This window comes from Echiichthys vipera (genome assembly GCF_963691815.1).
Source record: "Echiichthys vipera genome assembly, chromosome: 12".
NCBI lineage: Eukaryota > Metazoa > Chordata > Actinopteri > Perciformes > Trachinidae > Echiichthys > Echiichthys vipera.
In genome coordinates, this window is record NC_139837.1 from 8252501 (window position 1) to 8270191 (window position 17691).

At 39.1% G+C, this 17691-nt stretch overlaps 1 protein-coding gene across 40 annotated transcripts; it reads right to left on the reverse strand.

The window, feature by feature from the left end:
* Positions 1–9: 9 nt before the first annotated feature.
* LOC310954574 (uncharacterized protein) lies at positions 10–17398 on the reverse strand. 40 transcript variants are annotated; one of them, XM_083924108.1, is made up of 38 exons: positions 17246–17398; positions 17040–17143; positions 16823–16941; positions 15832–15987; positions 14816–15030; positions 14650–14729; positions 14435–14562; positions 14139–14264; positions 13797–13987; positions 13625–13716; positions 13006–13136; positions 12694–12818; positions 12479–12605; positions 11495–11707; positions 11138–11308; positions 10330–10476; positions 9377–9426; positions 9141–9273; positions 8904–8986; positions 8686–8812; positions 8165–8355; positions 7266–7356; positions 7020–7140; positions 6683–6864; positions 6223–6378; positions 5938–6071; positions 5704–5837; positions 5517–5611; positions 4542–4773; positions 4186–4239; positions 3829–3882; positions 3195–3248; positions 2681–2734; positions 2199–2252; positions 1732–1785; positions 1265–1318; positions 752–805; positions 10–524 (listed from the first exon to the last, which is right to left on the reverse strand). In XM_083924108.1, the coding sequence occupies exons 1-38, from the start codon at positions 17395–17397 to the stop codon at positions 421–423; spliced, it is 4542 nt and encodes a 1513-aa protein (XP_083780234.1). In that variant the 5' UTR covers position 17398; the 3' UTR covers positions 10–420. The 40 variants fall into 40 exon arrangements, with proteins under 40 accessions (XP_083780234.1, XP_083780223.1, XP_083780260.1 ...); XM_083924097.1 differs by having other exon boundaries at positions 14435–14565; XM_083924134.1 differs by lacking the exon at positions 3829–3882 and having other exon boundaries at positions 14435–14565.
* Between the last annotated feature and the right edge of the window lie 293 nt (positions 17399–17691).

Sequence of the window (17691 nt, forward strand, 5' to 3'; positions counted from 1 at the left end):
TACACCAGGTATTTGTTAGTGTGCATTTATTCATTTTAGTTATAGCAGTTCAGTACAGTTTTAGTTTGAATAAACAATATCACAGTTGATTTGAGAGAATTTTTATATATAATAATAGTTGAACATAACATTAATATTAGCAGTACTTCATTTCAAAATCCCAGTATACACAGAATAATCCACATCACCCCTTAAAAGACATTTTAATTCACATTGATTTTTTTCAATGACATGGTTTTACAACAAGAAGAAATAGAGTGTATCAGAAGTTACAGTTTCAATAAAGCAATTTTCTATTGGCATGGATAAATAACAAACGATACAATTAATGAATCTCACTCATGATGTGAGAATTGCGGAGAAGCACAATTAAATAGTTACTAAATATTAATTAGCATGGTTAGTAAGTCACAAATGTATTTAGGCTCGTTGTTGTAGGAGTTGCAGCACAGTTGTCAGCAGAGCAGCCAGGAGTATGGTTGTTGGGTGTTTCGTAAGCTCTGCTCCCCCACTTGTGGTATTAGCTGTAAATGAAAGCCAAAAAACACATTTATACTGGGATTACATTCATCATGCATAATTGTATTCTCAACAGGTTATTATTCACGTGGTTGGAACATAGATAGAGCATGGATTGAGCAACTAAAAGGCTGTTCAAGCATGGTTACATAGTTTATTTAGAAAGGCCCAGATCTTAAATTCAGCCAAATTCAGGCTTTGGAAAAGTGTAGAGTCAGTCGTAGTTGCTCACCTGCTGTAGCAGCTGCTGTAGATGCCACGATTGCTCCTGAGCTGCTTGTCTTTGCTGTGGATGAGATTCACTCTGGTTAAGCGTTGCATTGTTTAATAAGTCAACATCTAGCAGGTTGACTTCATGCATGTCATTAACCTGTTGTCACTAATATGTTCACAAACACAAACTGTTGCACACTGGCGCCCTCCTGTGGCTGAGAACAGTACAGGGTAAGGACCTTAAAACTTCACAAGCAATGACACTGTCACTGCACTGAAACTGAGATAGCCTATCACTGTTTAAAGTGCTACTCCTCGTCATTCATTAGTTTGCTTTTTTTCTAATTAGGCTGACTTGGTTGCAGAGTTTAGAACTCTTTTGTTGTTTTTAACTTTCATACAGTACTGATGTACAATTGTTAGAAATATTTCGGCTTTAGAGGTCACAAAACATATTTATACCCGTCACAAGTTGTTTATCTACAGTGGGTAAATGTTTACTGTAAATGAGAAGCCAGTCGTAGTCGCTCACCTGGTGTAGCAGCTGCTGTAGATGCCACGGTTGCTCCTGAGTTGCTTGTCTTTCCTGTGGATGAGATTTACTCTGGTTAAGTGTTGCTTTGTTTAATAAGTGACCATCCAGCAGTGTGACTTCATGCATGGCGTTAACCTGTTGTCACTAAAATGTTCACAAACACAAACACCTGAACACTTCACAAGCAATGACACCGTCACTGCACTGAAATTGAGATAGTCTACTTTCTGTTTAAAGTGCTAGTCTTTGTCATTCTTTAGTTTGCTTTTTGTCTAATTAGGCTGACTTGGTCACAGAGTCTATTACTCTCCTGTTGTTGTTAACTTTCATACAGTACTAATGTACAATTGTGAGAAATATTTTGGCTTTAGAGGAGACAAAACATAATTTTTTCCTGTCACAAGTCGTTTATCTACAGTGGGTACATGTGTACTGTAAAAGAGAAGCCAGTCGTAGTTGCTCACCTGCTGTAGCAGCTGCTGTAGATGCCACGGTTGCTCCTGAGTTGCTTGTCTTTCCTGTGGATGAGATTCACTCTGGTTAAGTGTTGCATTGTACAATAAGTGAACAACCAGCAGCTTGACTTCATGCATGGCATCAACCAGTTGTTCCTAAAATGTTCACAAATACAAACTGTTGCACAATGGCGTCCTCCTGTGGCTGAAAATGGTACAGGGTGAGGACCTGAACACTTCACAAGCAATGACGCCGTCACTGCTCTGAAACTGAGATAGCCTACTTACTGTTTAAAGTGCAAGTCCTCGTCATTCACTAGTTTGCTTTTTGTCTAATAAGGCTGACTTGGTTGCAGAGTTTAGAACTCTTTTGTTGTTTTTAACTCTCATACAGGACTGATACACAATTATAGAAGTTGTTTATCTACAGTGGGTAAATGTGTACTGTAAAAGAGAAGCCATTCGTAGTTTCTCACCTGGTGTAGCAGCTGCTGTAGATGCCACGGTTGCTCCTGAGTTGCTTGTCTTTCCTGTGGATGAGATTCACTCTGGTTAAGTGTTGCATTGTATAATAAGTGAACAACCAGCAGTGTAACTTCATGTATGTCATTGACTGGATGTAAATTCAAATGGTGCCATTAACCAAAGCTTGCATATCCTATAAATGTTAATATTGTCACTAACATGCTTGTTGTCACTAAGATGGTCACAAACACAGTCCACTCACTGTTTAAAGTGCTAGCTCAGGGGCCTTATCTTACAGTAGTATGTGATTTGTTTGGTGCGACTGACTTGGACTAAGACTGTTTTTGTGGTTAACTTTCAAACAGTGGTGATGTACAATTGTAGAAATATTTTGGCTTTAGAGGTCACAAAACATATTTTTACCTGTCACAAGTCGTTTATCTACAGTGGGTAAATGTGTACTGTAAAAGAGAAGCCTGTCGTAGTTGCTCACCTGGTGTAGCAGCTGCTGTAGATGCCACTGTTGCTCCTGAGCTGCTTGTCTTTCCTGTGGATGAGATTCACTCTGGTTAAGCGTTGCATTGTATAATAAGTGAACAACCAGCAGCTTGACTTCATGCATGTCATTAACCAGTTGTCACTAAAATGTTCACAAACACAAACTGTTGCACACTGGCGTCCTCCTGTGGCTGAGAACAGTACAGGCTGAGGACCTTCACACTTCACATGCAATGACACCGTCACTGCACTGAAACTGAGATAGCCTATCACTGTTTAAAGTGTTAGTCCTTGTCATTCATTAGTTTGCTTTTATTCTAATTAGGTCGACTTGGTCACAGAGTCTATAACTCTCTTGTTGTTGTTAACTTTCATACAGTACTGATATACAATTGTTATATAATATTTTGGCTTTAGAGGACACATAAAATATTTTTACCTGTCACAAGTCGTTTATCTACAGTGGGTAAATGTGTTCTGTAAAAGAGAAGCCAGTCGTAGTTGCTCACCTGGTGTAGCAGCTGCTGTAGATGCCACTGTTGCTCCTGAGCTGCTTGTCGTTCCTGTGGATGAGATTCACTCTGGTTAAGCGTTGCATTGTATAATAAGAGAACACCCAGCAGTGTGACTTCATGCATGGCGTTAACAAAATGTAAATTCAAATGGAGCCATTAACAATAAACACCAAATCTTGTGTGAAATTGGCGTGTTTTGGTATCCATGCTTAGTAGATATGAGCTGTTTAAAGTTGAATTTGTCACTAACATTGTGGTTGTCTCTAAAATGTTCACAAACACAAACTGTTACACACTGGCGTCCTCCTGTGGCTGAAAACAGTACAGGATGGGGACCTTAACACTTCACAAGCAATGACACCGTCACTGCACTAAAACTGAGATAGCCTATTACTGTTTGAAGTGTTAGTCCTTGTCATTCATTAGTTTGCTTTTTGTCAAATTAGGCTGACTTGGTTGCAGAGTTTAGAACTCTTTTGTTGTTTTTAACTCTCATACAGTACTGATATACAATTATAGAAATATTTTGGCTTTAGAGGAGACAAAACATATTTTTACCTGTCACAAGTCGTTTATCTACAGTGGGTAAATGTTTACTGTAAAAGAGAAGCCAGTCGTAGTTGCTCACCTGGTGTAGCAGCTGCTGTAGATGCCACGGTTGCTCCTGAGTTGCTTGTCGTTGCTGTGGATGAGATTCACTCTGGTTAAGCGTTGCTTTGTATAATAAGTGAACACCCAGCAGCTTGACTTCATGCATGGCATCAACCAGTTGTCTCTAAAATGTTCACAAACACAAACTGCTGCACACTGGCGTCCTCCTGTGGCTGAAAACGGTACAGGGTGAGGACCTTAACACTTCACGAGCAATGACACCGTCACTGCACTGAAACTGAGATAGCCTACTTACTGTTTAAAGTGCTACTCCTCGTCATTCACTAGTTTGCTTTTTGTCTATGTCTTTGAGAAGCCAGTCGTAGTTGCTCACCTGGTGTAGCAGCTGCTGTAGATGCCACGGTTGCTCCTGAGCTGCTTGTCTTTGCTGTGGATGAGATTCACTTTGGTTAAGCGTTGCTTTGTACAATAGTTGAACACCCAGCAGTCTGACTTCATGCATGGCAATAACGAGATGTAAATCCAAAAGGAGCCATTAACAATAAACCAAATCCTGTGCGTTCAGTTTTGGTAGCCATGCATTGTATGTGTATGTATTTGAATATGGTATTTTGTATTTTAGACAGTTTTCTGCATGCTATCTGTGTGCTCCCTTCAACTCTGGATCTCTGGAAGTGTGAGCATAAAACCTACTGTCGCTCAACATACACTTAAAGTATGTGCTTTTACCCCGTGTTGGCGCTGCGGTGCTGGCTGCTGTAACAGCGTTTGTGTTGCTGTTGGAGGTGGTTGGTGAAGTGGTAGGGCTGGCCCTGCTGGTGGTCAGGTCCACACCCAGTTTGTCCAGGTCTTCTTGTGTCTGCAGGTTTCTCCATCTCTCAACCGCGGTAGCATTCTCAAATGTTTTCATATCTGGTAGATGGTTCCCCATGATGCCTTGCACATCGGTCACGGTCAAGCTCTGCTCATTTAAAGACACAAAGAGTAAAAGATTCAAAATGTACAATAACCAAAAAGGAAAACATAATAAATATAAAAAGAATTCAGTCAATTTCTTTTAATATGGACACTTTTGGTCCAATATAAAGAAAGCTCAAAGCAAAAGTACTCATAAGACTATCACACATCTTACAACTTCTTGGAAATGCTATTTTAAAGACCTCACTAAAAAAAAAACAGATTTAAGATTTTTTAAATCGTGCATAAACTGACCTCATATTCTTGGAAATAGCCTAATTTTGGTTTAAGTTCCATATTACATAAATCCTTAAAGTGAAATGTAACTAATTTTTCTACCAGCTCTTTGTCGTTGCAGTGTGAGCAGGGTGTGCACTCACGTGTCTGTTCAGTAAAAGGCTACAGCCAGCAGCCTTTTGGATTAAAGAGTGGAAACAGGGAGAAACATCTAGCTTCCCCTCTTACAAAAGTTGCTTTCTACACTTTGTACTCTTGTACGTATTCAAGAAAGAATATATAACATGTTAAATAGTAAGCTTTAGAGGTGGTAAGCTTTTGGCTATCTGTGATACTAAAGCATCACCTCAGCTCAGTTGCCATATATTTAATTTGAAGATGAGATGAGATTAGAAATAAGAAAAAGAGAAAAAAACAGCAAAAAAAAAAACCCTGTAACAACATATTCACATCAAAACAACTAAATAAATTTAGTAGAACCCCTTCTGTTGCCAACTCTAGTGTCCTTACATCGATCACGTCAGAATCCAGACTCTGGAAAGTGTCTATGTCCATGCTGATGTTCTGGGTCGACAGTGCTACTACATCTTGCAGAGGTGCCCCACCTATCAGAGTAGAAAGGTAAACAGGAAGTTAGATGGGAGTTTTAAGAGGGAGGAAGAGAAAGGCCAGAAAGACAGGTAACATGCAGTCTTACCTAGATAGGGACTAATTAAATTGTAAAAGACACTGGGACTCGAACGCTGGGAGCTGAAGGAAGTGTTACTGATCTCATACAGGACTCTCTTCTGCTCCGATGAACACGACGCCACATTCAGAGGGTTGGCATTTCTGAAAAGGTGCAAGAAGAAATTAACACACAGTGCTGAGTCTGTAACATCGCTCACAGGGGTCACGTTTGGGCATCTTTTAACTACATGCTACCACTCACCTGAGACTGTCTTGGGTAATGGTCCTCAGTGTACTGGTGTCTAATGAGCACACGTTGGAGTCAATACTGTTCAGCTCGGTGCTACCCAGGGAGTTCCCAGAAGTCGTCAGATACTTGGTGATGATAGCTTTGCTCTAAACAAATTTAAAGCAAACACAGTAAGTGGAAAATACTGACAGGTATGAGTATATTAAAATGTATTTTTTTAATCATTTTGTATACTGTTTTTAGATTCAAAATTCTGACATTGTGTAGTTTTGACCATCCCTTTACTCTACTTTGTACCTTTGCTGCGTCCCATGATCCATCATCAGCATTCATGAGTGCCGAGAGGGTGTCAACTTTGGTGACGTTCCACTTGGAGATGTCATCAAGAGACGCCACGCGAGACACTCCACCGAGCACCTGAACTTCCTCATCAGAAAGACCCGACGGGAATGCCTGGAAGAATAGAGAATGTGGAGTAACATGTGGTAGCGTGTTCAAAGTCCATTTTTCTATCAATAAACGAATCAGAACCCCTTTTGCCAGTAGCGCATGACGTGACTGCTGCACCATAATAACCTCTTGATTGATTAACACATTCACACAAAGCAACTAAAAACAACCATGTTATGTAATATTGGAAACACATTCTGCTATATTCCTGTAACATTCCTTGTCTCGTTTTTTCTCATGATTTCTTGATATTTTTCAAAAACACCATAGCGAGACTACAATTTCATATTCTGTACTCAGCAATTACCTGGTCGAATTTCTCTAGAATGATTCTCTGATAGTCGTCATCATCCACTTTCTCGCAGATAGAGTTGAGGTTTTCCTTGAGAACAGAAGCGTCCAGGCAGAGGTCAAATTGCGTCGCATCGTATCCAAAGGGGAAGGAGTTGTCGCTGACTGTCACGTGGGTGATGTTGCCCACGGTGCAGCCTGGAGAATAAATGACCAGTGAGAGAGAAAAATATGACTGTATCACAAGGTCTTATTTCATTTTATATAATAAAGACAAACTTGATGCTCACAAGTTTTGTAATGTATCAACAGCTGTAAAAGAAACTGTATCTTTCTGCCTCTTTGATCTTTACCTGCTCCGCGTTTTGTCCTGATAGCGCTGACCTGCTTAAACAAGTTCTTGAGCTTGCTCTTCTTTGTCTTCTTTTTCCTCAGTTGGGACATAAATTTCTTAAGGAACTTTTTCTTTGTTGTCTGAAAAAAAACAAAAACATTCCAGATATTGGTATGTCTCCTACAAGGAACTTCAAAATCATGACATGAAAGGCCTTTTAGTGGTCCAATTAGTATCGAGAAACAAGTCAAAGTGAAACATTTACAGTTTTGAACTTGGTCCAGAAGTTCTTTGTTAGATAGAGAGGCAGACTCCCAAGGTCTTTCAGTGTTTGCCTGTTCCAGGTGGGGACATTCCTGAAAACAGAAGATGACACATTCATATAAGCAGGCTTGTTACCTTGATACCCACTTGGTGGCATACGATGCAGAATTTAGCGAATGGGCATTACATATCCTATAAAGGCTATAAACATGCCTCTAGATAAAGGTGGTAATTATTGGTTGATAATGCAATGTTCTATGTAGCACAGTTAAAGCGTATGACTGGTGATATTCTTAATTTTTTTCCTTATTGTCAACAAATCCAATGAAAAACCCAAAACTGAAACAGCATTTGTCCGTCCCTCAATACTTTCTGGCTCCCTCAATACTTTCTGGCTCCCTCACCCTTTGTGTGGCTCTCAGCCCCAAGTCTATTTGTTCCTACTGAAGTCGTACATCTTTGAAAATGGATCATATATATATATAAATATATATATATATATATATATATATATATATATATATATATATATATATATATATATATATATTTGTATATTTGTATATATGTGTATATATAGGTACAGCTAGGTACTGTACTTAATACTATAAAGTTATTACACTTTGCTGTGTGTTCATGGTCATGAAGGATAATATCACCAACGGTGTAGCTCACTGATGTGCTTTGAATAGTATTTAGTCAAAAAATGAGTTCTATTGCACAGAGGAAAAAGCTACATCAGGTTTTTCAAGACATTCAATCATTCTTAGTAAGATGCATTCATTTTTGGTGTTGGTCTTTTCAGGGAATTTGCTGACAGATTAGTAGAATATAGAATATCACCAGCATTATCCTTTACATTGAAAACCGTATGGCTATTAGTTGATTTAATTATTGTACCCGTATTGTGTTGTCCCACTTAGCAGCAGTGTCTCCATGGCAGCCACCTGGCTGTCAGAGAAGTCCTCGCAGACTTTGAGTTTTTCCAGAATGAGAGGATCAGAGTTCTGGATGTAAGAACTGTCCAGAGTGCAGGCCATGTTCCCTAGCACCTCCACATTGTCTTTAGTCAGCTTCACACCACTTATACCCTAGAAAGTTAAAAACACAGTATTCAATTTGAAATTGTGCCACAGTCTAACTAGATATTGGTATCATTGATATGAGAAATGACAATTCCTGTTCAAGCCATACTTTGAATGTCCCTTCTACACCGTTTTTCATATATACTGTAGTTACATGTATAAAAATGTTTATGTACATCCACATATTATTGGTACGTGCTACAGTACCACTACTGTTGTCATGCTCTAGTGATTCAAGCTGCATTTGATGTTTTTCTGGCAGTATAAGTTACATGTATAATGAATGCAGGAATCTGTAACAAACTACAGCCTTCCCTTAATTTAAATAGCACTCACCAAGCAGGCCCTGGCTCCGCCGAGCAGCAGTGAGTCCTTGTTCAAAATGCTGGAGGCCACGGCGAAGTCTGCAGCACCTACTGCGGAATAGTATGACCTGCAGTTGCCACTATTGACATCTTTGTTGCTGTAATAAACAAACATAGAAATGGGGAAATCAATAAGCAAGTATATAGCATTTTCAACCACATGCGTATTATGAGGATTTGGAGACTCACTCTAGGTAAAGCAGCATGTCCGAGGGATACTCCTGGAAGTTCTGGGAGATGTTTCCGTTGAGAAGGTTGTACATGCATGTCAGCTGGAGAAAATAATGCAAAGCCACAAATTAATACTAATTGTTAATTATATATCTCCTGGCATCATACATCCAGTTTATTGTAATGATCAACCTTTGATAAAGGGTCATAGTAATTTAATTAAACTTAGTTTCGGATAGATTTCAATCAATTTACCTGTGATTCCTTCAGCTGCACTTTGGCCCTCCCTTTCCTCGGCCTACAGGCACGGATCAGTTTCTGGATCCTTTTTTTCTTCAGTTTGGTGACTGATGAGCAAGTGAAGCCTTGCAGAACAGACGGTGTAAGCCTATGGGGGTAAAATGACAAAGAAAACACACAAGAGGTTATAGCAGGCGGTGAAAAATGGGGGGAGGGAGGGGTGGAGTAGTTGTGGGACTTGGTTCACTTACTCCTCGACGTCAAAGTCGGGTTCAGTCAGTGTCCCAAAAAATATGGAGGCCTGGAAGAACAGACACAGCAATGTCAGCTAAAACTGAAATGAATTATCTCTTTACAGCAACACTCTAAAACTGTGGCACATACCAATATACATTATGGCTTATATATCTGTGTTAGTTATGTTAAGAAAATTAAAAACTGTAGCTCATCCGTAGCTTTCAACTGATGTTGTATAGAAAGACCATAACCCTGGACTTTGAGGGCAGTTCCCGGGGCCATTGGATGTGTGTTGTTCAACTGTTGCAACTGACTTTATATTGAGGTTGTTTTTTTTAAAGATTACTTTTTGGGCATTTTTCTTCTTTATTGGATGGATTAAAGTGTAGATGCAGACTGGATGGACATGGCATGCAACAAAGGTCCCAAAGTAGGGATCGCTCTAGACACAATGCAGTTACGTGGCATTTAGATTAGACTTGTACCTAAATATTTGACTCTCCCCCAGCACAATATAAATGTAACAGGGATTCTTTGGATTGTTGATGAGTGTCTGTAGGATGCTAATGAGTTACACTATGTGCTGAATGTAATTTCTGGCATTATGATGGAATATCTGTGGCTTCAGACTTAATACATCTAAATGGTGAATGGACTTGTATATAGCGCCTTTCTATTCTTCTGACTACTCAAGGCGCTTTCACCTGTGTTTGTCACATTCACCCATTCACACAGACATTCACAGTGATGGCAGTGGGCATCTACATACCATCTAATCTAACCATTCACACCACATTTACACACCCATGCGCAGCACGGGGAGCAATTCAGGGTTCAGTGTCTTGCCCAAGGACACTTCGACATGTGGACCGGGGAAGGTGGGAAATAGAACCGCCAATCTCTCGAATGGAGGACGACATACTCTTTCACTGAGCCACAGTCGCCCCTCCACATCTAATATACTGACCTGATTTCCCTTCCATTTCTTTTTGTTGATCACACTGACGTCCACCGTATCCTCAGAGAATACGAGCAGGGATGGTGGAATCTCAGTTGCCATAGCATCGGGGACATTCTGCACCACGCTGGCGGCACTTGTGTCCACAGAAATGATCTAGTAGGGAGTTGGATAGAGTTCAAAGCAAAGTGAAAAAACAATCTAAAAATTCATCTAAATTAATACATCCAGAACATGTACTAACTTCCGAGATTCTTAAACGCTTTTGTCTTCATTTGCACACATTTATATCAACCTAGTACATCATGTATTATGAAACGTATGATCATTGTGCCTTTTGAAAGTCTAACTATGTATGTAATAGTCACAGTAAAAGTCAGAAATGAACTAACTCAACTGAAAGACACAGCTCACATAGTTTCACTGGTAATAAATGGAAATTTAGGGCTGTTTTAACATCTTTAACTCCTAAGAAAATGAATAAATAAATGAAGTAAAGCCTGTTTAGTATTCATAACGGAAATACTGTCAGTCAGTCCTTAGCTGCATTAGCTTTGTATGATGTTTAATTGTTTTTTTTTTAAACAGGATGTTAAAATGTCACATACAAACAAATAAACATGCAGGGAAGAGAACAGAATTTTAAGGAGGAAAAATGGCAGCCTTGTTCACTTGTATTTTCTTTGTATTATAATAATAATATTAATAGTAATAATAATGATAATAATAATAGTAATAATACAGGTAAATAGGCATCCTAGTATCTAAGATCAGCAATGGCTGCACTGGTATGGTAGAAACAAAAGTAAACGTGTACCTTTTGCACGAACGTCTGTTGGACGACAGGTGAGGCTGTCAGCATGTTGGAAACAAAGGTGCTGCTCTGGGAGATGCTTAACAGCTCAGAAGCTGGGATGTTTTTGATCGATTCTGAAGGAACTCCGGTAATAAGTGTGCCGAGGGATCCCAGGGAGGATCCACTGTTGACCTGTTAAATACATTTGCATTTATCAAAGCCATGGTCAGTGAAGTGGCACATTAAAGCACTTCAGGGCTACTTCATATTTAATTTAACTATCCTGAACCACATACAGAACACTGTTAGGTACATGCTTTGACGCATAGAATATATTGCATTATTATTGTTATGTTAAGCGGAAAGTAAAGCCTTTACCGCAAATCCTGAGGTGGACATGGTTTGGATGACGATCATGGCCTGCGCCTGGTTCCAGGTGGTGACTGAGTTTAGGGTGGACAAAGAGGAAACCAGCACTGATGGGTCGACTGAGGTGATTTGGCTGGTGGTCAGGCCTGCACTGTTACTGCCCAGGGTCGCAAACGTCGCCGCTGTGAAGGTCTGGATGTTGGATGCCAGGGCAGCAGATACCTATGCAATAAAATGCGCCCAGTTATGAAAGAATCAAATGAGGACATTTTACTGTCATATAGTTTTTATAATATGTGAAGAGAGTCCTTCTTAAAGCGTTTTCAGAAAGGCATAGATCAAGAGTAAGGTAGTATGGTGAGCCGGGTTACAAAGTCATGCTTACACACTGTACATTTAAGAATTTAAGAAGAATTTACTTTTTATTTATCCCACAGGGAAATTCAATTTTTTCACTCTGTTATTAATCATTACAAACACACAGGCCCGAAATACACACATGCACAAACAGGACCTATATACATGCAACTAATGGAGAGATGTCAGAGCGAGGGGGCTGCCAATGGATCAGTGCCCCGGGCAGTTGGGGGTTCAGTGCCTTGCTCAACAGCACCTCGGCAGTGCCCAGGAGATGAATTGGCACCTCTCCAGCCACCAGTCCACGCTCTATTCATGGTCCACACAGGGACTCGAACCGACGACCCTACGGTTTCCAGCTGAGCCACCTATGGACTGAGCTACTGCCGCCCCCTCTTAGATTCATTCGAGACTGTTTACTGTCTCTAATTAATTATATTATATAATTATGCAATTAAAATGTTGCACAGGAAGCTCATAAGACCTAACAACATGTCCTAATATTTTTGACAAATTTGGAGCAGCTCTGAATCTTGGCGCAGACACATAAATTGTTTTAATTTTATTGATTGTTTTCAACAATAAAACAGTGAAGCTCGCACTTTGTTTCTGTGTAGAAATAAGTAGAGCTGGTACCTCAAGATTCTCTGTTCCATTGCAGAATTTTTTGAGCTCTTCCAAGATGAGTAGGGTATCAGCTTCATTCACGGAAGAATATGTTGAACTCGGGACCTCAGAAGAGCACAGGAAAGAGCCTGGGACCCTGGGGGGCAGCAACAAAACATTCATCCACTTAATAATATTTTTGATGTGCCAGAATTACTCATTTTGTCAAATGAGTGGATACTTACTTCAGAGGGTCAAAGGTTGGGTTCAGTTCAAAAATCTGTGAGATGTAGTAGTCGATTACATTTTCCGTGATGGCTGTGTTGGTAAAGAGCTCCATGTTGGCTTGGTCCACCACGAACACTTTAGCCTTCAAAAATAAACCAACATAGCTCATTTAATCATCCTATTTTAAAAAAATATATATTATTTTATCTAAAATTAGCCAATAATTTGATGAAAAAAGATTTAAACAAAAGTAGATTATAGTTGTGAAAGATGTGACTAATCTAATTAAATAAAGAACTTCTATATTCTTATTGAATATCAGGACGTACTTGACTGATGGAGGTGAAGGCGGTGAGATCCTCCACAGTGACGAATGTCACAAAGCTGCCGATGTAATTGGCAAACCAGGCGGTAGAATTGAGTTCTGCGTCACTGGCATTGTAGCACCTGATTTCAGAGACTATGAAACAGAAAGAAATCCACATGTAATGTAACACATGTAACAATATTTTGATATAACGATCATTTATATTTATACGATATATGACGACTCAAATATTTACATCTGTGTTTGTACAAAATTTCATGATAGACTGGCACTGCCATTCCTAGAGCCACACTGCTAAGTAAAAAAAATGTTGTGATGGTTTAAGGTTGTCATCTTATAGGTCAAAGTTACAAGTCTCATAATTGATATTCTGTAGAATCACACTATTCGTATAAATGCATAGATTATATTTAAATATTCTATATATTTTTGTATTGGGTGTGGACACTTCTCCACCTACACCAGATGACAGATTCCACCTTAAAAACTAAATCAAAAACCTTCCCCTAAAAAACCTCGATCAAACGCTGAGTCTAGAGAAAGTTAGACTCAACATAGACGGTCAGTATTTAGATCCATATCCATCACACATTATACATTTGCTCATACATGCATCTTACCAGTTCTCAAGTAGGCTTTGATGGTGGTGTATACATCAGCCTGTCCAAACTCTGAGTTGTTGTATGTGAAGGTATTTCCCATTACAGAGACCCTATTGAGAGCAAACAACGCAAAATTCAATGATTGCCCTATTGTTACAGAGCTTTCGGACACTGTGAAAAAGAGACTTACAGTTTCTGGAAGGCGGGACATGAAGCATTCTGCACTTCGTTGGAGCTGATGAGGCTCTTGCTGAGGAATCGAAGATAGTCTTTCAACCGCGTGTCAAACCAGGAATTAACCTCGAATCTGCTGATGCTGCTCAGCGCCAAAGGCCAAACACAGGGAAGGATCGCCATCTTCACATCGTCTGGAACATCCTCCTAATGACGTAAACATTCATTTACATGTTTGATGGAAGGATGGTGTAAAATGTTTCATCATCAACAGATGAAGAAATGTTGTTTTATATACAAATATTGTTTATCAGTAAGAATGTATGTTTCTATGGCGTCATTTAGGAGAGGGACATACAGTTTCTAGGAAGGCAGGCGTGTTGTTGTAGTTGTTGAAGATGACACAGATGTCAGAGTCTTTACCAATCACATTGGGTTGACTGAGGAACTGTTGCAGCTCTGAGGTGCTGATGGTACTTAGGAGCTGAAAGGAAAAAGTTAGACATGTTTTTATATTAATGTTGTAACATGACAGGATCTGTGGGCGTCTGCATTACGGCTATCACCAGGTGGTAAATACTAATTTACCCTCTGTTTTGAAATGTAACTAATTATTGTCTTTAGCTAATCATTGTTTTGTTTAAGTGTTATTACCTCTGACTCGCGTGTCTTTGGCAGAAGAGATGTGAAAACGGACAAATCTGGTAAACCAAAGCTGAGGAAAGTGTTTTTCAGATAGATGTAGAAGCTTCCACCGCTGTAACACTTCAGAGGGACCGGACCTGCTTTAAATACAAATTAAATCACTGTGAACATTTTATTAGAAAAAAACAACAACTTAATAATCACTTCACAATAAATGCACAAACCTTTGAGGAAGACTACGATGTTTTTGTAGATCTCCTCCTGGGTGTTTTTGCTGAGGCGTTGTGTGTCCAGCAGTTGAATCCTACATTCAGTTTAACATTAGTTTGAAGCAATTAAAAAAATAAACATAATCACAATGATCTTGACCCCAACCAAAGGAATTCTTACATCTCTTGGCTGCTGTTACAACTCCTCTTCTTCCCGATGTCAAATAAAGGTGTCACCAGGTTGGGAGCGAGGTCAACAAGAAGAGGGTTCAGTCGAGCTCTGAGCCACACCAGGAACTCTGTGTCACTGATGGCCGGAGAGGACAGATTCCCTCTGTCAAATACTTCCTGAAGGAACGCAGATTTCACCTCCACTGTGTAGTTGGCTTCCTGGATCTGGGGAAATATTATATATATAAGAGTTTGAACTAAATCATGAATTAATCACAATTACCAGTCATTTATCTAATTGTATATACAAGTAAAAAGCAAAATATGCTTCCTCGTTACTTTCCAAGGCTCACTAGGTTACATGGGCCACTTCATTCTGCACCTAATAAAAAACACCCAAACTGTTTAAATTTTACTTTCTATTCTTAAAGTGTCACTAGGGTCTGTATTGTTAGGCTAAAATATAAATTAATTCTAATTCTGTTCTGATTTTTAAAAATATATATATATATATTTAAAAACAAGTATTTAGTATTGATAAAGGACTGAACCGGTTAGGACTATCAATAACAGGAGCAGTACTGATTCCTATATAAAGCCTGAAACCAATTTGTTTGTGTTTGAATTATTTATAAGAACACACAGTTTTTCACAGATTTAAACAATTAATTTTGCTCTCAAAGTGATATAAATCTATATAGAATTTAACAAAATAACATTTTTTTGCTGTCTATTATTACTGCTACACACAAACATAAAATAAACTCTCTTAAACAGTTTAACTTAACCTTAAAGAAGAAGACTGCAGTGATTTGGCTACATGGGCACAATAAACTGACATTTCAGTGTACATATGATGTTTCAAAATAATTTGCAATTCAGTTTCAGTTAGATTTAAAAGTTACTTTTTCATATTATAGCATCTTTAAAATTAAACTGATGGTGGGTGTGTTTGTGCGTAGAAAAATAAAGCAATTTAAGTTTAATTAAGCAAGAAAAGAAAGTGTCAACTACACAGAAAATTACCTCAACGGCTGGTGAGACTATGTCAAAGAAATCAGCAAAGTCAACAGGATTGATGACTGTCATGATTTTTTGCACATCTTGCATGCTCTTAAGCTGTGAGGGAGTTGCTGCAAGCTTGGCCAGCTGATTGAGAGAGAGAAGCTCTGCGACCTCCACCTAAAACGGTAAAGCAACATTTCATTAAGAGAACACCATCAGTGGAACTGTAACATACAGTATATGGCATGCAGTTGTAAACATTGGACCTCACATGCTACGCAGTCAGCTAATCGGCTAACTGAGACCTTTTTAGTTTGGCAAAAAGAAGTTTCTTTTTTGGTATTTTCAAATCAGAGCAAAGTTGTTACACAGTGATTTATTGTAAGCAACTGTGATGCTTGTTCTAAGATGTTTTGTTGATGGGGGGTTTGAATATTTTGCACTGACTATTTTTTCAGGCAATGGTTGGCTAACTAGGCTAACGCTATAGAGTTATATCATTACCACTGTTTTATGACTATTTGTCCTTTACCTCACTTATTCATTGTCATGATGTACTGGGTGAGACAGCAGAATAATATGTTTACCAAGCACAATAAAAGTAAAACAAAAGTACAACCCAATTTATTCTTTAAAAATTAATTAAAAAATATATCTGCTTATATCTGCTTAATATGTACTGTAAGCATAATTCTAATCTGTATCTGTATTGGAAGTATATATACATATATATATATATATATATATATGGTAACAAAATATTGTTGTGAGAGTGGGAAATTTCCTGAAACAATTTGCGAGTGTAAAGGGTAAAAAAGGGGTTTAGCTGTTAAGGACGAAATAATGTGTGAAAAGAAACTGAATTTCAATAATTAGTATTTAAATTTAAATTATAATTACAACTTATTATTATGATTTATTATTTCATGAGATCAAAGGCAGTGTCTGCAAAACAAAGGGTAAAACATTTCAATTTGGGAGTGGAAAACTACAAACGCATGTGGCCGCTTACACTGGAGAAGTTGGCATTGAGGGCTTGCAGATCCGGCAGGGTTGCAAAACCAGAGAAGCTTCCAAGGTTTGCCTGTAGCCACTCTTTACTACCTCTGGTAGATGAGACACAGCCAGGATCTGCAAAGATGATGAGGACAGAAAATTAGATATTGACAGGGTATAATCACCACATGACATTAGTCTTGACCAAACTGAGCCTGAGCACCCGCCTTTACCTGATGTGTCATTTCTTGAAAGGAATTGCTTGATGAAATGAGTGAAGACTGCTTTCTGTCTTTCACTGTCCATGAATTCCCTTTGGCTGCTGAATGCCTGGATGCTAAAGTTTCAGAGAAGGCTTTTAACAACTAAACAACTAGAAAACTGCATGTTCCTCTGCAATCTTGTAAACAGTGGAGTAATATATTGCATAGTTGCTTACACAGTCTGGTACGTTTGGCAGCTGAAGTTCTTGGAGCTCAGGCAGGACAGGAAGTTGAGGGATGCAGAGGCCAAAAACGCACGAGTCTTTGTCTGGAACCAACTGCTCACAAAGGTGTCATTCTGCAGTTGTTCCTGGCTGAAGTTAGACATTCTCACCTCTCCAAGAGCCTCAAGCAGAGGTGACAAGGATGGGTGGCTGTTGTTGGGGGCCTGGAATTTGAAAAATCATTTTGGTTTCACACAGAATTGCCCTGGGGAAACACCAATTTTGTGAAATTGTGGAATTGGATTTACCATGGTGGCGAAGGTCTCGAGAGCCTGGTCTAGTACAGGAGAAGCTTTTTGGAGGAAAAGCTTCCAGACTTCTACTGGGTATGTCCTTGGGCTTTCCAGTAAGCATTTCCATAGTGTGACCAAGTTGCTGGCTGTGAGAAGTGCAGCCTT

What these genes read in the sequence shown, in the direction of transcription:
- LOC310954574 (XM_083924097.1), bottom strand. Translation starts at nt 17,397, where the DNA reads ATGTCTAACTTCAGCCAGGAACAACTGCAGAATGACACCTTTGTGAGC. An exon ending in CCTTCACCTCCATCAGTCAA is followed by an intron (nt 12,819 to 13,005) that starts GTACGTCCTGAT and finishes TTATTTTTGAAG; the next exon opens with GCTAAAGTGTTCGTGGTGGA. An exon ending in TTCTAGAGAAATTCGACCAG is followed by an intron (nt 6,379 to 6,682) that starts GTAATTGCTGAG and finishes CTATTCTTCCAG; the next exon opens with GCATTCCCGTCGGGTCTTTC.